Source organism: Aphanomyces invadans (assembly GCF_000520115.1).
Source record: "Aphanomyces invadans strain NJM9701 unplaced genomic scaffold supercont1.48, whole genome shotgun sequence".
Lineage (NCBI taxonomy): Eukaryota > Oomycota > Saprolegniomycetes > Saprolegniales > Verrucalvaceae > Aphanomyces > Aphanomyces invadans.
In genome coordinates this window covers 137186-153415 of record NW_008580193.1, presented here as the reverse complement: position 1 = coordinate 153415, position 16230 = coordinate 137186, and the positions used below count along the sequence as shown (strand labels likewise).

The 16230-nt window shown below is 57.5% G+C and overlaps 9 protein-coding genes across 22 annotated transcripts; 5 read left to right on the top strand and 4 right to left on the bottom strand.

Moving 5' to 3' along the window:
• Window positions 1-26: 26 nt before the first annotated feature.
• On the bottom strand, window positions 27-2556 carry H310_13216 (hypothetical protein; the record flags this gene model as incomplete). The annotated part of the gene is made up of 2 exons (XM_008880637.1): window positions 27-622; window positions 672-2556. 2 exons carry the CDS (start codon window positions 2554-2556, stop codon window positions 27-29), a joined length of 2481 nt encoding a protein of 826 aa, XP_008878859.1.
• A 643-nt stretch (window positions 2557-3199) lies between these two features.
• Window positions 3200-4864, bottom strand: H310_13215 (hypothetical protein). The gene has a single exon (XM_008880636.1). The coding sequence runs from the start codon at window positions 4837-4839 to the stop codon at window positions 3334-3336; it is 1506 nt and encodes a 501-aa protein (XP_008878858.1). The 5' UTR covers window positions 4840-4864; the 3' UTR covers window positions 3200-3333.
• A 134-nt stretch (window positions 4865-4998) lies between these two features.
• On the top strand, window positions 4999-6414 carry H310_13214 (hypothetical protein). The gene is made up of 4 exons (XM_008880635.1): window positions 4999-5438; window positions 5489-5581; window positions 5625-6151; window positions 6202-6414. Exons 1-3 carry the CDS (start codon window positions 5238-5240, stop codon window positions 6114-6116), a joined length of 786 nt encoding a protein of 261 aa, XP_008878857.1. The 5' UTR covers window positions 4999-5237; the 3' UTR covers window positions 6117-6151; window positions 6202-6414.
• A 354-nt stretch (window positions 6415-6768) lies between these two features.
• On the bottom strand, window positions 6769-7749 carry H310_13213 (hypothetical protein). Its single transcript, XM_008880634.1, has 2 exons — window positions 7021-7749; window positions 6769-6968 (listed from the first exon to the last, which is right to left on the bottom strand). The coding sequence occupies exons 1-2, from the start codon at window positions 7721-7723 to the stop codon at window positions 6901-6903; spliced, it is 771 nt and encodes a 256-aa protein (XP_008878856.1). The 5' UTR covers window positions 7724-7749; the 3' UTR covers window positions 6769-6900.
• A 142-nt stretch (window positions 7750-7891) lies between these two features.
• On the top strand, window positions 7892-8480 carry H310_13212 (hypothetical protein). Its single transcript, XM_008880633.1, has 3 exons — window positions 7892-8027; window positions 8088-8152; window positions 8206-8480. The coding sequence occupies exons 1-3, from the start codon at window positions 7914-7916 to the stop codon at window positions 8426-8428; spliced, it is 402 nt and encodes a 133-aa protein (XP_008878855.1). The 5' UTR covers window positions 7892-7913; the 3' UTR covers window positions 8429-8480.
• Window positions 8451-10847, bottom strand: H310_13211 (hypothetical protein). Its single transcript, XM_008880632.1, has 7 exons — window positions 10765-10847; window positions 10453-10688; window positions 10275-10407; window positions 9922-10221; window positions 9626-9876; window positions 9152-9581; window positions 8451-8989 (listed from the first exon to the last, which is right to left on the bottom strand). The coding sequence occupies exons 1-7, from the start codon at window positions 10813-10815 to the stop codon at window positions 8519-8521; spliced, it is 1872 nt and encodes a 623-aa protein (XP_008878854.1). The 5' UTR covers window positions 10816-10847; the 3' UTR covers window positions 8451-8518.
• A 62-nt stretch (window positions 10848-10909) lies between these two features.
• On the top strand, window positions 10910-12816 carry H310_13210 (hypothetical protein). Of its 14 annotated transcripts, XM_008880618.1 has the most exons (9): window positions 10910-11149; window positions 11214-11274; window positions 11325-11522; window positions 11571-11658; window positions 11723-11894; window positions 11943-12105; window positions 12170-12495; window positions 12541-12585; window positions 12642-12816. In XM_008880618.1, exons 1-9 carry the CDS (start codon window positions 10938-10940, stop codon window positions 12724-12726), a joined length of 1350 nt encoding a protein of 449 aa, XP_008878840.1. In that variant the 5' UTR covers window positions 10910-10937; the 3' UTR covers window positions 12727-12816. The 14 variants fall into 14 exon arrangements, with proteins under 14 accessions (XP_008878840.1, XP_008878850.1, XP_008878844.1 ...); XM_008880628.1 differs by having other exon boundaries at window positions 12541-12816; XM_008880622.1 differs by having other exon boundaries at window positions 11943-12495.
• A 439-nt stretch (window positions 12817-13255) lies between these two features.
• H310_13209 (hypothetical protein) lies at window positions 13256-15018 on the top strand. Its single transcript, XM_008880617.1, has 7 exons — window positions 13256-13489; window positions 13543-13662; window positions 13730-13855; window positions 13902-14114; window positions 14228-14583; window positions 14636-14767; window positions 14811-15018. The coding sequence occupies exons 1-7, from the start codon at window positions 13349-13351 to the stop codon at window positions 14980-14982; spliced, it is 1260 nt and encodes a 419-aa protein (XP_008878839.1). The 5' UTR covers window positions 13256-13348; the 3' UTR covers window positions 14983-15018.
• A 324-nt stretch (window positions 15019-15342) lies between these two features.
• Window positions 15343-16230, top strand: H310_13208 (hypothetical protein). The gene is made up of 4 exons (XM_008880616.1): window positions 15343-15444; window positions 15497-15680; window positions 15768-15907; window positions 15973-16230. The coding sequence occupies exons 1-4, from the start codon at window positions 15434-15436 to the stop codon at window positions 16088-16090; spliced, it is 453 nt and encodes a 150-aa protein (XP_008878838.1). The 5' UTR covers window positions 15343-15433; the 3' UTR covers window positions 16091-16230.

Genomic DNA, 16230 nt, shown 5'->3' with positions numbered 1-16230 from the left:
CCTAGTCGCCGACTTGTTGACCAGCGCTACGACGACATGGCAGGGTCTTTCGCCTGGAGCTCTGGCATGATGACGAGGCCGCTGATGCGCACGGGTCGCGGCGGCGGGCCGGCCACCGAGTCTGACGACGACACGGACGATGGCACGGCGGTGCCTCGCTTCTTCTGGCGCGCCAGCACGCTCCGCCGCTTCCACCACATCATCTTGACGCGTCCCTGGAGGCGCTTCTGCAGCATCAGCGTCGCCAGCGCCAGACACAGGTACAATCCGCTCGCGACGAAGAGCGCGGCCGCCGCCAGCGCCGTAAACCGCGCGGTGTCTTTGCAAAAGTAGTGCTCGAGCTTGGCCGCGCTGGTGCGAACAAACCCACACGAGATACTCGAAACGCATTGAAGCCCGCGCGTGCGGCGGGCCACGTCTCCAATCGGGCTTTGTTGCAATTGCGCCTGCTGCGTTGTCGCGGCCGCGCGCAGCGCGTCCACGACCGCCTGCACTTGCCGCGCCAGCCGCTCGTCTCCCGCGTCGAACGCGACGTGCATGGCTGCCGCAACCGCCTCGATCTCGTCGTACGCGGTGACGTATGCATACGCTGTTTCAAACTTTTCAAAGCACCCCTTGGCATCTACCAGAGCGTCGGATGACGAGAGACCAGAGGCGATGGATCGACGCACCTCCGCATCGTTCGTACATGTAGCAGAGCGCGGGATGGGCGGCCCCGCTGCACGACTGTGTGGCATTGACAAGGCCATGAGCTGTCCATGGAGTTCGGATCGTGTGGGGGGTCCATGGCGCCGCGGCGGCAGCGCTGGCCTGCGCTACGAGGAATCGCGCTAGCCCGTCGTTCACAAACGCCGTGGGCACGGCGTTCCTGGCAAGCTGGGCACTGTACGACTGCATGGCGGCGGCGGCTTGGCCGAGCTTGTCCGCGACGGTCGCGTTGGACGCGACGAGGCCAGTGTGCAGCACACACCCGAGCCGAGTCAGGTTGTCGAGCTCGAGCGCAACAAGGGCCGTGGCCATGTCATCGGCCGCCGAGGACGGTTGCGGAGGAATGGCGCACGTCCTCACAAGAGCAGCAGCAGGAGGCGGCAAAAACGGCTCTGGGGTTTGCAGCACGACCGCCATGGACCGGCACAGGTCGTTGGCGACGACGGACGCGGCGGCGAGCGCGCCGGACGCAACGAACCCCGTGATGGCGAACGAGATGGCCAAGATCCAGCTTAGATGAAGCACGTATAGACATCCGCTCGTGGGCGACCGCAGCCCATGCAGGATGCCGACCAGGGCGAGCACGGACGCCGCCAGCGCGGTGGCAAACGCGGCGAGAACGGCGCTGAATCCGCCAACTTGAACGCGGCCCAGGATGTCGTGGAGCGGGGGGTAGACGGTCGATGAAAACGCCGCGGCCGATGTCCCGAGCGACGAGAGCGCCGACAGGATAGCGTCCAAGTCGGTGGTCGCGGCAACGGCATCGACGTGGTCGCGCGCCCATCCCGCGAGCGATTCAATCTCATGGACGACGGCGGCGACGGGGGTGAGCATCGCGTCAAGACGCGGCGCGGCGTCACCGCAGACGACGTCAGGACACGCAATGCACGGCATGTTGGAAGTCGCAGCGTATGGCGGCGCGGTCGGCGCCGGCTGTCGACACGCATACGACGGGAACGACCCGATGCGGGAAGCGGAGAAGCGATCGATAAATGCGTGCGATGCGTTTGTGACGTTGGCAACGTCAAGTGGCAGAAGCGAGAGGGACGATGCCGCGAGCGAGGAACCGGTGGGTTCGCCTGCAAATGCAGCGCGCGCGGTGCGAAAGGACGTGGCGAGGTCCGTCAACGGCCGCGAGAGGTCGGCATGGATCTGAACGAGGGACGTGGCGGTGTCATGCAAGGTGTCCAGCGTCCGGCTGATGCCGCGGATGTAACCAGGACTGAGGAGGCATACGACCAGTCCAAGCGCGACGAGCATGGCGGTCGATACAGCGACGGCCATGATGGGCAGCCATCGATCCACGACGGTGTAGCCCTTCCGGAGGGGCGACGTGCCGTAGCATCGGCCGCAGCCAAAGCGCAGGATCGCAAAGAGGATGATGCTGACAAGGACGACGCATGCCATGACCAGGCCCAGAAGTGCGTACGGCGCGATGGACTTGGGGTACTCTATCGTGGCCCACAACGTCGCGGCGTCGGCTTGCTCGTCGTCAAAGAACTCGACTCGGATGGATGTCGCCGACCCCGACGGCGGCGACCAGCGACACGACATGGCGCGCTCGCATAGATGACGGTCATGGCAATTGCCTGCGTCGAACATGCGCACACATGTCGAGTTGGTGTAGCGGTCGGCGTCAGCGCTGTCGGTGGGGACGCAGCGGGACATGCCGCCGTCGGCCACGCACTTGGCAATGAGCACGCTGCGCAGCGCGTTGCGATACCAGTCGTCCGAGAGTCGTCGCGTTTGATGGAGGAGCGACCGCGTCCAGTCGCCGACGTACGTGGCGTAGTACAGGAGGCCTGTGGGTGCAGGTGGCGTCCATGTGGCCAGTGGCGTCAATGGCATCGGGCATTCCGATGCTGCACGGGCCGTCGCGCTCGAGCAAGTCGTCGCATCGGGATATCGCTCCGTGCCACGGACGACGTGGCAGACGACGGCTACCAGGATAAGCGTTTGCGTGATGGCATGCGCGGGGAGTGCCCGACGCATGGCTCGTCGAAATGGTGGAAGTGGGCAATTATTCGCCGCCCGGGACCCTAACTGCCAACGGGACGTTACAGAACCAGTCTCGTGGACCCCGATCCGCCACCCAAGCACCATGTTGGTCGGTGGATGGATCGGAACACTCACGGGGACAGCGCCGTGCTCGATCCACTCGATCCTGTCTCGGTAGACTGAGGTTGGCACAGGTGGTTCCGTCGCCCGAGCCTGGCTTCCTTGTTATATCCAAGGAAAGCCCGGGCATGTCGTTCTTCCACGACGAAAGGAACCATCTTGCGTCGGAGGGGCGGGCGGCCGCGTGCTGCGCCGTCTTCGGTCGTCGCGGCGGCCATCCAGTGTCGCGCCGAGTTGGCTTCGCGCACGCCTGGATCGCGGAATTACAACCCGACGACACTCATCGACCGAGGACGTTTAAACCGTAAGACGCGGGAGTTTTTCGCGCCCAACGGGGTTCCAACTCCACATGCGACACACGTTTTTCTTAAAACCCAGTATAAAACCCCGAGTCCGCGGCGAGATTTATATGACAACTTAACCTGCCTCGTCCGATGACGACGAGACTTTCTTTCTACTCTACCCACTCCCTCAGCGCGACGGCGCTGACCATGGCGGCGGCGCAACCTATTCGTCGTCTCCTTGGACGACGTCGTTGTAGTCGTAGGATGCAGGGGCCGACGTCGCGATGCGGTTCCATGTCGCTTCGGGGGCGGTGGCCGGCGCTGCGCCAGACAAGGTCGGGAACGCGCCGTGGTCGGCCGCGTTGAACTTGGCATTCTTCTTGGCGGGGGCAGCCGCTTTTTCCTTCTTGGGGGACGCCGGTTTGTCGGCGGCGACGGGCGCGGCAGCCTGGGGTCGCTCCGTTTGGTTCGCAAACCATTCCTTCTTGGCCTTGATCGCCGCGATCGAGTCAGCGACCGCAGACACGAAAGCGGGCGGCGCGAGCTCGATGGTGGCGAACGACTGGAGCTGCGCCAGGGGAAGCACCAACTTGACGTCCTTCTTCGACGAAGCTGCGTTGTTGTTGAATTTCTTGCCGCCCTTCTTCTTGGGCGCGAAGAATGCTTCGTCGTCGCGTTTGAGCGGCTGGAGACCGTCGAGTTCGACCGTGACAGAGGCGGCCGTCGTCGACGCCTTCGCCGCCGCATGGAGGTCCTTGCCGTACGTCTTTTCGAGGTATACGACGAGGGCTTGGCAGAGGTCTAGTTCATCTTGGTACGGGTGAATTTTGGCGAGTTCGACCTCGTAGGCCGCCATCTTGGCGTCGAATTCGGCCTTGACGGCGGCTTCCTCGGCTTCCCGCGCCGCCTTCTGCGCCTCGCGCTTGGCGCGCAGCCCCTGGAAGTACGCGTCGTTGTCTTCCTTGAACTTTTGACGCAGCGCCTTGATTTTATTGAAGATGTCGTCGATCTCGACCTTGAGCGCCTTGCGCTCTTCGATGAGCTTGGGGTAGTTGTCGCGGCCGCCGGCGTTGCTTTCGTCGCGCAGCGCGTCCAAGATAGCTTTTTGAGCGTTGAACGCTTCCGTGACGGCGGCGATTTCTTCGCTCTTGGCCTTCATCGCCGCGCGGATCTCGTCAATCGACGCGTCGAACTTGGCGCCGTTGTCCTTTTCGGCCGCCGCCTTGGCAAGCACGGTCTTGGACTGCTTCAAGTTGGCAATCTCCTTGAGGAGGTTCTTCTCGGCCGTCAACGACATGCTCTTCGTGTTTTGTTCGTGTTGGAGCTCGGCAATGCGCTTGTCGACCTCTTCCACGCTTTTGTAGCTCACCTGGTCGCGGACCGACTTTTGGGATTCCCGGTGAGCGGACTTGGCAGCCATCGCCTTGTCCAAGTTCACCTTGAGTTGCGTCTTGCTTGTGTACGCATGCTCCTTCTTTTCCCTCAGTTCCAAATACAGCTTCTTCGCCTCTGCGATCTTTTCCGAGAACCCCGATCGACCCGACTGAATCGCGTCGAGTTCGGCGCGGATGGCGTTCGTACGGTCTTGGGCCTTCTTCTTCAAGACCTCCAATGCAGCAAGTTCGGCTTCATGGGCAGCCTTGTCCGGCTTGGGCACGAACGCCACCTTCGCAGGCGCGGCAGGCGGTGCAGCGGCAGGTGTAGACGTGACAACTTCGATGTCAGCCATTGAATGTGCTGGGAAAATGCGATTTGGCAAGTGAGGCCAAGCGCGCATGACGTCAGCAAGGCAATTTTTATTAAATTTACTAGATGTTTGTATCCTGCTCAATAATAATACTCGGGAACAGGCATGTCCGGATATAATATCCGGAGCATTGTTGATCTGCGGCGGTCATGTGAGGAGCAGGCGGCCGGGCGCGCGGCCTGGAAGCATGCAACGTGCGCTTGCGCTCGGCGGAAGACCTGCGCGACACATTGGATGCAATGAGAATGCCCTGGTGATATCTTGAGGCACGCATTGCGGCGGTTTCACCCGCGGGTTGATATCTTTGACGGAGGAGAGATGTCGGAGGATTCCCAACGTTCTAAAAGGGCTCTTGCACAGACAACAGGCTCGCCGCGTCCATGGAGCAGTCCTCATCATCCAATGCAGCTATTGTCGAAGGCGATGCTTGGTCGGATGACGATCAAGACGTGTTGACGGTGGGAGTGTCGAACCTGTCGTTGGTGGACTCGAGCAGTGTCGACAAGGACGACTCGATGGAAGAATTCTTCAACTTGCTGTACAAGGACTTCCCCATGCAGGTGGCCAAGCAGATCTCTCGGGTACATTTCCCATCTTCGACCCTCGCGATCCTTCTTATTGCCATCACCAGAACGAGCGCCGCGCGAACGGATACGTGTCGTCTACGCTCGTGTATGGCGAGATCGATTTCCGCCACTTCCGCACAGTCTTCGCCTCGATTCTCGTACGTGTTTCGTCCGACCCTTTCATGTTTCCATCTCGATTAGAAACGGCACGACGTCCTGTCCAAGCCTGGCGGCGTCTTCCTCGACATTGGATGCGGAAGCGGCCGCCCTGTGTTTGCGGCGGCGCTCCTTCATGACTTTGACGAGTGCGTCGGGTACGAAATCCTCGAAGGGCTTGCACACGTTGCGATGGACGTGGCGGCCATTTGGCATCGCGAGAAGAAGGACGCCAACCTGCCGCCGCTGAAGAAGCGGACGCGTATCGTTATCCACCACGACGATGCAACGGCCGTGGGGGACTGGCCCAGCGCCGACTTTATCTTTTGCAACTCGACGTGCTTTGACGAGAGGCTCATGCGCGCCGTGTCCAAGCATGCCATTGCCGCGGTCAAGGCGGGGGGCGTTGTTGTTACCGCGACCAAGCCGTTGATTCTTGAGACGCAGGACGCCGTCGCGGCCGTCGCGCTCGTGTCGACATGCAAGATGCAGGAGAGCTGGGGCCCTGCCACGCTATACATTTACAAACGAAGTTAAAAGTCGTCGTCGTCCGCATCTTCTTCGTCGGAAAAGTAGGTTCTTCGCTTGATCGTGACTTTCGTGCGAGCCTGCTCTTCCGCAGCGCCTGTGCGATTCAAGAGCTCGATGAACTTGGCTTCGTCGATCTGACCCGGCAATTGACCACGCTGTGCCATTTGGATCATCGTGTCTTCCAACGCCGCCGCCTTGTCGGGCTTGACGATAGCAATGCGAGACACTACGTCGTTGCAAGAAACGATTCGGTCATGCGCATGAGATGAAAACGATGACGTACAGCGCTCTTTCGCCTCTGGAGTCATGATGCTCGAGATAATTTGCTTCTTCATCTCGTCGTTCTCCCTGGTCCAAGGCGGCTGTGAGCATGATCTGCCTTGAAGACATGATAAGTTGTACGTACTTCTTCCGCATCTGCTCCGCTTGCATCTGCTCCATCGTTTTCTACACACCGAAACGCGGCATTGTCGATACCTTCCATCTCCAGCATAGAAGCCCTTACCCCGCCGCCGCCGCCGTTCATCTTGTCTCTTCCCTCGATCAACGGTTCTCGAAAATGTGCTTGTGGTTTTTCACTTCAGAATATAAAATACATTGTGGACGTTCATAATATTATATCCAAATTTTGCTGTAATTTAACTCTAGTATATATGCCCAGGACTTGTCCTACTTGATGCCCAGGACTTGTCCTACGGTACTTGATGTATTTATATAATTCGTAGCAAAATATTGTGCCAAAAGCCCACTGCCCAATTCTTGGACAGTTTTTTATTTCGAAATTCCTTCATTATTGCATCACCTTGGCGCAGGCTTTCGAGAGCCCCTTTACTGTCTTCAGGAGGACCTTTCCGAGCGCTACACCATCATGCGCATGAGAGACTGTATCGATGGGGAAAGATCGACGTACTGTTGAACGCGGCAACCCCGCCGGGGAATGCCGACACCAAGAAGTAACCCAGAGTCACCAACTGGATGCCTGCGCTGAGGAGAACGTAGAGGTAGCTTCCCATGACAAGGCACGAGTAGAGCGTGGCCGCCAGTGACGATAGGTACAGAGTTGTGAGCAAAATGTGATCGGCTTGGAGCAGCGACTTGCAGTACGACTTCCATCCGCGTAGTGCCGCCACCGCCGACAGACACGAGATGCTGCCAAAGGAAAAGCTGAGGGCGAATTTCGACGGTCGGATCAAGAGAAGAGGCAAAAACAGCGACGCCATGCCGAAGAAGAGGCCCGCGAGGAGCAGCAGAAGCACAAACGACCGGAACCGCTGCGGATACGTCTTTACATTGTCGAGTTGTGCAGGAGATAACGCCGTTTGGCTCTTGCTCTTGATGTTGTTCCACAGAGAGTGGATTCCTCCTGGCGACGCAGACGGTGAAGATGACGCGCCAGTCTCCAAGTCTGTGTCGTCGTCGGCTGTGAGGGAGGCTGTTTCGCCATCGGATGACGGTGTCATCGCGGTTGGAATGTTCTTCATCAAAGACTGCCCCCACGACGAGAACGAGGACGTTGCATCTGACAGCGACTTGGACAAGTTTCCGCCCTGCAAGGAGCCGCTACTTCCTCCGCTGCCCCATTGCGCCCGGACGCTCGCGGCAGATATGTCCATGTCTCCAAAAACGGCCTTTGATCATGCAACGAATGTACCCAAACGAGATTGGCTAAAATTCCACTTTTTGGCGCCCTTTGATTTGCTGTAATTCCCATCATTAGCCAATTAAATCACTTCACGCTTACTCAAATATCTTAATTTTATCCAATTAAGACATATCACTCCCTAAATTCAAAAGACTTCCGCGATGGCGGCGACGGGCTTGGACATGCAGATGGAGGGCTTGACGGTATCAAGCAAGCCGAGCACTCGAATCATTGAGTTCAAGGGCGAGTTCGTTGGTCAGCATTTTTGGGTTCAGGTACACAGCTCATTGCTCACATGGCACTGCCGCCTTCGGAAGATGACACGTTACTTGTAGATGTGGTTGCTTCCTCATGCGGTGTTTGTTTGGGTGGGACTGGATGGAACGCCCGTACGCATGGGGTGAAGTCGCTCGAGTGTCGACAGCACGCCACACTCAAGTTGACTCTTTTTAGGTCCATGTCCATGGCGGTGAAAACTCGATATGATGCCTTGCCCCTCTCGTCGTCGTTACTCGGCGCGGGAACCGACGAGATCGAGCAGCAAATGGCCCAACGACTCGTCCTACGCACGGGAAAGCAAGTATTTGTGAGCTGCAACTTGCCCGACGAGGACATGGACCTGTCGGCATATGTCGAACGCACTATCCTGCAACACTTGCGAGATGTATCGCCTTAACGACGCGGGAATGACGTAAAACTTCCTCTTATCCAGTCAAGATGGTCTCGATCACGCGTGTGTCGACCCTGTGTCGCAGCGATGCAATGCTTAGACGGATGGCACTTGCCACGTGTGGATCGCCGCGTCGTTCCCAACCGAGACGAGCTGATCGTCGGCGACGAACTTGACGCTCATCACGCCATCGCGATGGGCGTTTTCAAACTTGTGCCGGTTGGCAGGTTGGTCAACATTCCACACGAAAATGTGCTCGTCCGATGCCCCCGACGCCACGTGCGTGCCGCTCGGGTTCCACGCGACCGTCGAAATGCGCGTCGTGTGGTGCACCCACTGGCCACCGACACGAAGGGATCCGTCCTTCGCATCCCAAACACGAACTTCACGCCCCGCATCGCCGACCGCCAAGAGGGTCCCGTCTGGGGAATACGCAAGCGTCGTGATCGACCCGTTGTGCGTCAGCGCCATGTCGTCGCGCTCCACCAAAGACCATGTCTCTCCATTCGAGACCACGTGGAACACATGAACGCGGCGGTCTTCGTCGCCACCCAAAGCCACTTGTTCCTACCGCACCGCCAGTAAGGGATAGTGGTCTCAAAACCGCGCCAGGCAATACGAGTGCTCCTGCCAAGCAGATCACAGCACACTTGATGTTGCTTCCCGCTGGGACACCGCAACATGGTCGTGGGGATGAAGCTGCCGTCGCAAACATAGATCGATACGTACCCCAGACGGCGTCATCGCTACACTGGTAGGGGTCCACGTAGCCGTAGCCGACGATTCAAACGCGAGTGCGCCGTTCACGAGGAGCTTGACACCCTTGTTGGTTGCCACCGCGCACAAGACAGCGCCGGACGCGGCGTGTGTTGCGAGCGCCACGTCCGACGGCTGGGCGCCGTTGAGGCCGACGCTGCCCGAGTACGCCGTGTCGACGACCGACCCAAACCGCACCACATCGTCCCAGCCACCACTGGCTACGATCCCGCGGTGCACGTCGATCGAAGTGACCTTGGCCGTATGCGCGGCGCCGGTGAACCGACGTCCAGACGTCGCATGCCAAGCAACAACGGCGCCGTCGTAGCTTCCCGTGACAAGGACACCAGTGTCCGCGTCGACGGCAAGAGCTTGAAGGCTCACTTGATGGCCTTGCACAACGCTATGAAATGGTAAGTGCCGGCGAGACGATCAGAAGGGACCGACCGAAGGGGCGTGTCAGGGCGAGTCACGTCGAGGTAGTTCAGGTCGCCCGAGAGCGAGAGAGACACGAGAAAGTCTCCGACCCACACGACAGCCACTTGCATGTCTTCGATCGCACCAGACCCAAACGTGAACGTCGTCACAACGGACATAGTCCCGACATCCCACAGCTTGACTGTTTTATCGCCAGACGCGGTCAAGAGCTGCTTGCTATCGGGGCTCCAAGCAACCGAGTAGATCGAGACAGCATGTTCCTGAACACATCACGTCACTGCATCACGCGATGAGCGAGCACGTACGACAGGAAAGCTGGCGAGTTTTTCACTCGACTTGGCGTCGTATAGGACCATGCCCTTGTCGGATCCGACACTAACAGCGTGAATGCCATCGGGGGAGTATCGAACGCAGTTGGCAAAGTTCGAGTGCGCGGGAATCGAGTGCTTGAATTTGAATGGCGGGCCTTCGAACGCGCGGATCGTAGAGTCTTCCGACGCCGTCAAGATGCGGAATGGGCGCGTCGGCTTGTAGTCGACACTCATGATTCGCTTCATGTGGCCAACAATTTCACCGATGCTGTTGCCCGTATCCCACATGAACACCTACATCCGTATCAAGCCAAATGGCCACGACGAATCGGACGCAAGATGCATACGCGCGACGACACCGTGCGACCATCTCCAACGGCCACAATGCGCTTGCTCTCAGGGTCCCAACTCAAGTCCTTGACTTCGCCGGCGAAAACAGGCACTTCCACCTTGAGGGTGTGTTCCGGGTTGTCGTACGACCTATGGACAACGTTTATCGTGATGATCGGGATGCAGGGCACGAACCAAACGCGGACTTTGCCGGCGATGTCGGCGGACGCGACCCAATATCCATTCGGAGAAAACTTCGCAACCGTCGTCGCATCGTTGTGGCCTTTGTACAACAAGCAATCGGCAGGGTTCGCCAAGTCACGCACGACGACGAGTTTGCCCGTGCAGTACACGATCTTGGGTTCCTTCGGGTGGACCCCGATCACGCTCGGGCTGCCGCGCGACGTCGTGGGGTGAGGACAAAACGTTGCCTGTCCACACCACACTTCATAAGCACCATGCTCTCCTCACCATGTTCATCGTGTCCATCTCATGTGCAGCATCTACCTTGAGGTTCGGGTCGGGAAGACGCTCCACGGGGTTCGAGCTGCCGGACATGGCCTTTCCTTGGCACGTCTGAATGTGACGACGTCGGCAAGTATTCATTTTGAGAGGCACTTCCGTCGAGGGGAACGACCAACATTCTGGAAGGGAACGAACCTCTTACATATTATATTGGCATGAGCGAGCGCGCGCGACGGTGGCGGAGCGCGAAGCGCAAGGCCGTCAACTACGCCGTTCTTCACACAGGCCAAGCAGTTCCTGACTTCGACGACGAAGAAGACGAGGCACCTCGCAAGAAACAAGCAAACAAGAGAGGGTGCTGCTACATGTGCGAAGCAGGATCGAAGAGGGGAAATGCCCTACGTGCATGTTCAACTTGCCCCAATCGGTGAGAATTCCCATCGTGATGAGATAAAGCAGATGAGGCGCTCGAGGGTGATGTCATTACGTAGGTTTCACCTGCCATGTGCAAGGAGGTTGACTCCTGACGTCCTGTCGCATCGTTGTGCCGCTGTACGAGTCCCTCCTCTGTCACTTGCTCGTCTCTCACTTGTGCGGGGCAGTGCATCGCCGTCACATCCAAGGAAGCAGCCCCATCCCCTTTACCTCGACTTGAATCTCTGGACGATGCTGTGCAAGCGCTCAAGAAAGCCAAGCACATCGTTGTCGTGGTTGGCGCCGGGATCAGTGTCTCGTGCGGCATCCCCGACTTCCGATCCAAAGATGGCATCTATGCTTTGGCAAACGACATGGGACTGGATGTACGTCGACATGTGTCGACTTCGCGAACTTCTCACATGCGTTGCCAGCTGCCCGATGCAGAGTCGCTCTTCGACATGGACTTCTTCCGATCCAACCCCATGCCATTCTTCCGCTTTGCTGCGGCGTTCTTCAAAGGTAGCACCAATCCTCCTCATCAACTGTTCGTCTTTGCCAATGGCGCCCTCCACCATGTGCGAAGACCGATCGTTTACGCCGTCGCCGACTCATCGCTTCCTCCGGCGGCTGCATGACCAGAACCAACTCCTTCGCGTGTACTCGCAGAACGTGGATGGCCTGGAGGCGGCCGCAGGCGTCACCAACGTCATCCAATGCCATGGCACGCTAGCGACGTCGTCGTGCATGTCGTGCGAGTAAACTGCCACAGTCGCCCAGGGCAGAATGCGCTCACACTGACGTAGCTACACGGTGGACACGAGCGCTGCGCTGCAGTCTTGTCAACGAGATGGCGTCATTCCACGATGCCCGCACTGCATCCATGGTATTCTCAAGCCAAACATTACTTTTTTCGGCGAAACCCTGCAAGACGCCACTCGCCATGCACTCCCGCTCGACCGCAATAAGGTTGGATTGCCCAACGTGGCTTTGAACGATCCTTCGGAGAGGACAAATGCTGACGTCGATGTAGGCAGACTTAGTCCTCGTGATGGGAACGTCGCTGCAAGTGTCCCCCGTTGCGGACATTCCAGTCTACTTGAACGCGGTACCACAAATCCTCGTCAATATGCAGTCGGTCCGACCGAGGCGCTCGCTGGCGCACCGCGGCTTTGATGTCGAATGTCTTGGACCGAGTGATGCGATCGTCGAGTACTTGATAACAGCTATGGACGGACGGGTGTCGCCGTCGCCGACGCACATGCACGCTCCCAATCGCCACTGTTTTGAAGGGTGCCACGTCTTGGATGACGTCCCAACGGCAGAACACCCTCAGTCTCCTCCCGATGCATTCCACTGGTACCGTGGGTTTGATACGCTTTTGCTTTTCACGTAGCTGCGTAGCGACGAATGCAACCAGCCGATTGTCGACGCACGATTCTCCTGCACGTTCGTCCCGACAGTCGTCACACACCTCCGCCTCAGGCTGCTGGTTCCATGAGTAGGTCGTGCTTTGACTTCGATCTGTGCTCCACCTGCCGTAAGTCGACGTCCCACCCGCACGCCATGCGTCCAGCGACAAGCGAGTAGAGGATGCCGCGATTCCCTTTGCCGGATTCCACTTTACGAACAAAAACGTGTACTAGTACTGTTAATGAATGTATCTCGGACATATGCCAACTTATCCAGGACGTAAATATCTTTTGATATTTCGAATGAGAGTAATAACAAATACATCATTTCCATGCAGACATGATAACGATCTTAATTGCAAGTTACATGTCCATTTTGAATTTAGCCTATACGAAATTCAAGTCTACTTGACTTTTTTGTATTATATTGATTCGCATGATTGGGATTTTACTGCAGCAATTATCGTACACGTTTTTGTCTTCACAGCAGTCGAATGAATATATAGACGGCGCGTCTTTGTCGTCGTCCCCGTGGCGATTGAACTGGAAAAGGTCGGAGTTCGATATCTTGGACTACGCCGAGGTAACCCCTAAGCGACTCCAGGCGGCATGCCCACATAGGGTGGATGCGGGGGCAGGCGTGGAAGGCTTGGTGCTGGTTTGTTGATATAGTTGCAATAAATGCATTTACCAAAATATTATTCCATAGGTGTGGAACTGACCATTTACCCGGACAGATCAGGGTAGATTCAACCGGCGGCACATCCGTCGACCATTCGACACATTTCCACGGAGTTCCCATGTCATCGACGGAAGGAAAGATCGTCAGCATCAAGTACCCCATCTTCGGCATCGACTGGAAGCGCGATGCGCAAGGACAACCGTTCATTGCAGTTGCAGGTGGTGGTGGCGCCGTCAAGTCGGGCATCAAGAACTGTGTGGTAGGTCACGTTGCATGGAGTGTCTGTTGTCCGACGTGCGTCGTTGGGTGTAGACATTGGCTCGAGCTTCTCCACCGACAGCAGCAGGAGGTCATGAACCGCCGTCGTTGGACCCGTTTCTCGTCATCGACACAAAAGATGCATTGGTGTCTGGGGTCGCGATCGGGAGCAAGGTACAGACTACGACTGCCCCACGACTCGAAGTTGGTTCGTCGCGTAATCACAGCCGGTCCATGGTAGGGAGGACTGCTTGCAGTGACTATTGGCAACAAGACTGCCATCTATCGCGCCACCAGTGGGGACTCGCCCACGTCAAGCTTTGTCGTGGAGTTCCAGACCGACTTTGCGGAGAAAGACAGCTACCAAGCACGTCGCCACACTCACATCGTCGGCCTTCTCACGTGAACATTAGAACGTGGTCAAGTTCAGTCCGGACGGCGAAGCCCTTATTACTGGCGGCGAAGACGGCATCATCCGACTGTGGATTCTCACGATTCCCCCGTCCAAGTCGGAGGTCGACATTGACGACAAGTACCGCGACGCGTTTCAAGTGTCGGAACCCATCTTGCTGGAGGGTCACAACGGATGCATCAACGACCTGTCGTGGCACCCGTCCAGCGCCAAGGTATTGCGGCACCGCCCCATCGATGGACATGATGATACAGAGACGAAGCCCAGTTGTGGCGAACTTGCCATGAGCGTTCGGGATCTTTCCGAGGCTGACAGTTGGAACACTAGGTGGTGTCATGCGCCAAGGACGGGCAGTGCCTCGTTTGGGCTTCTATCAACGGGACGTGGAAGAAAGCGGCGTCGATGCCGTTGGCGGGCGAACTAAACGTCCAAAAACCAGACAAGGCCAAAAACCGAGGCAAATTTGTCTACCGAGGATGCCAATTTGTTCCTCTGCCGTCATCCAGCGCTGGGAAGAAGAATTCGGACGAGAAGGACGTGATTGTGACGGTGCAGACGCCTGCGCGAGGGTCGTCGTACCTGTCGAAGTGGACCTGTGTCTTGGATAATCGAGGGCGGTGCACAGTAGACGAAATCTACTCCATTCCAGTCAAAGACACCATCGTATGCTCTTTGGCTGTGAGGTGCGTGCCACCATTCCACGCACGTTGCAGGCACGACGAACGTCCTGAGTAGTGCGATGCACGTTGCGAGTGGATCGAGTGATGGCCAAGTCGTGGTCCACAGCATCGACTCATTGTCTCATGTGAGCACGACCGCTGCACATTTCTTGCCGTCCACAGGGATCGCGTTCTTTCCCTTTGACACGTACGACCACTCTGTCCCACATGCCTCGTTGACGTGCGCTTAGGGATGAGGCGCCTGGACCCCTCGACTTCACCAACGCGTTGACGCTCGTGTCTGCCTCCGCCGACTACTCCGTGTACCTCATCTCAGGCATTAAGCCGTCGCCGTACTACTGGTTCTTCCTGCTCGCGCTCGTGGCGTGCTACCTTGTCGTGTTCTTCGGCTTTGATTCATAACGGCCTTCGCGTCACACTAATTTCGACGCATCCTCATTTTAAACTCGTTGGGAAGCACGCGCCGTCGCGTGGAATTTTCACGCATCGGACCACTCACACGAATTCCGGTCATCCCTCAATTTCAAACCCATTTTAAACGTTTCGGATCGCCACGTATTGTTCACGTGAAACGTGGGATCGCGGGAATTTTAAATCCTCGGGCGATGCACACTAATTCCAGCCTGCATTTCAAATCCGATTTTAAATGTTCGCCTGCCAGGAAGGTGGGTTTTAAATACGCCGCCATGGCCGTCGAGACAATACAAACACCAAGTGATATTTTTTTCCTCGCCGCGGATGGCCTCCTCGACCAGAGCCAACCAAAACCGGCCCCGAAAAGACTGGTGTTCGCGGCAGCCCATATATTATTGAGTATTTGGCTTTAATTCCACAGCATCCTCAAGACTAAATCATGGTGATCAAGTACGACGCCGAGGCGTCTCGATGCGGGGGATTGACGAGGGATACGATGTAGGACCGAAACCTGCGCCTTTAGCGAAAGCCGTATCTACCCCGGCCACGGTGTCCGTCTCGTCCGCAAGGACGGCAACGCGTACACGTTGTTGAACTCCAAGTGCAAGTCGCTCTTCTTGCAACGCAAGAAGCCTGCCAAGATTCACTGGACGCTTGGCTGGCGCCGCATGAACAAGAAGCTTCGTGTACGCTGTCCATTCGCTGTCTGTCGCGTTAGCGACGGAGGCGAGCACGACGGATGTACATTCATTGTGTGCATGTTTTGACGACAGGTGGAAGAAACCAGCCGTCGCCGCGCTCGCAAGACGACCAAGATCCAACGTGCTATCGTCGGTGTCTCCGTGGACGAACTCAAGAAGAAGCGCAACCAAAAGCCCCAGCTCCGCGCTGCGGCCCGTGACGCTGCCTTGAAGTACGTTGCCCTGTCATGATATGGAGACACTCGCTCGTGGCTTACAATTGCGCCTACGTGTACAGGGAAGCCAAGGACCAAGCCAAGGCCAAGAAGGCCGCCGCCCCCGCTCCCCAAAAGAAGCAAGTCATCAAGAACGCCCCCAAGGGTGGCAAGAAGACGGGCAACCGCGGTGCGTTGTAAGGAGTTTCCTCAACTGCTTCGAGCATGGGTTTAGGCCTCGGAGGCTGTGGACGATAAACCATAATCCAATGCATCTACGCACTGGAGAACCTCGCGTGGCTCTTTTTCCCCCGTCGTCATACCTTGAATGATGTTCCCCT

Bases quoted from the DNA above. Each gene is read 5' to 3' on its own strand.
- H310_13215 (XM_008880636.1), bottom strand. From the start codon at position 4,839: ATGGCTGACATCGAAGTTGTCACGTCTACACCTGCCGCTGCACCGCCT.
- H310_13210 (XM_008880618.1), top strand. From the start codon at position 10,938: ATGAGCGAGCGCGCGCGACGGTGGCGGAGCGCGAAGCGCAAGGCCGTC. The intron at 11,659-11,722 runs GTAGCACCAATC...CCATGTGCGAAG, and splicing joins TGCTGCGGCGTTCTTCAAAG to ACCGATCGTTTACGCCGTCG. The intron at 11,895-11,942 runs GTAAACTGCCAC...ACACTGACGTAG, and splicing joins TCGTCGTGCATGTCGTGCGA to CTACACGGTGGACACGAGCG.
- H310_13211 (XM_008880632.1), bottom strand. From the start codon at position 10,815: ATGTCCGGCAGCTCGAACCCCGTGGAGCGTCTTCCCGACCCGAACCTC. The intron at 9,582-9,625 runs GTCGGTCCCTTC...ACCATTTCATAG, and splicing joins CGCCCTGACACGCCCCTTCG to CGTTGTGCAAGGCCATCAAG. The intron at 8,990-9,151 runs GTACGTATCGAT...GCGGTGCGGTAG, and splicing joins TAGCGATGACGCCGTCTGGG to GAACAAGTGGCTTTGGGTGG.
- H310_13208 (XM_008880616.1), top strand. The intron at 15,681-15,767 runs GTACGCTGTCCA...TTTTGACGACAG, and splicing joins GCATGAACAAGAAGCTTCGT to GTGGAAGAAACCAGCCGTCG. The intron at 15,908-15,972 runs GTACGTTGCCCT...CTACGTGTACAG, and splicing joins GCCCGTGACGCTGCCTTGAA to GGAAGCCAAGGACCAAGCCA.
- H310_13209 (XM_008880617.1), top strand. From the start codon at position 13,349: ATGTCATCGACGGAAGGAAAGATCGTCAGCATCAAGTACCCCATCTTC. The intron at 14,115-14,227 runs GTATTGCGGCAC...TTGGAACACTAG, and splicing joins GGCACCCGTCCAGCGCCAAG to GTGGTGTCATGCGCCAAGGA. The intron at 14,768-14,810 runs GTACGACCACTC...ACGTGCGCTTAG, and splicing joins GCGTTCTTTCCCTTTGACAC to GGATGAGGCGCCTGGACCCC.
- H310_13212 (XM_008880633.1), top strand. From the start codon at position 7,914: ATGGCGGCGACGGGCTTGGACATGCAGATGGAGGGCTTGACGGTATCA. The intron at 8,028-8,087 runs GTACACAGCTCA...CGTTACTTGTAG, and splicing joins GTCAGCATTTTTGGGTTCAG to ATGTGGTTGCTTCCTCATGC. The intron at 8,153-8,205 runs GTGAAGTCGCTC...GACTCTTTTTAG, and splicing joins GGAACGCCCGTACGCATGGG to GTCCATGTCCATGGCGGTGA.
- H310_13214 (XM_008880635.1), top strand. From the start codon at position 5,238: ATGGAGCAGTCCTCATCATCCAATGCAGCTATTGTCGAAGGCGATGCT. The intron at 5,439-5,488 runs GTACATTTCCCA...TGCCATCACCAG, and splicing joins TGGCCAAGCAGATCTCTCGG to AACGAGCGCCGCGCGAACGG. The intron at 5,582-5,624 runs GTACGTGTTTCG...CATCTCGATTAG, and splicing joins CAGTCTTCGCCTCGATTCTC to AAACGGCACGACGTCCTGTC.
- H310_13213 (XM_008880634.1), bottom strand. From the start codon at position 7,723: ATGGACATATCTGCCGCGAGCGTCCGGGCGCAATGGGGCAGCGGAGGA. The intron at 6,969-7,020 runs GTACGTCGATCT...ATGATGGTGTAG, and splicing joins CGGGGTTGCCGCGTTCAACA to CGCTCGGAAAGGTCCTCCTG.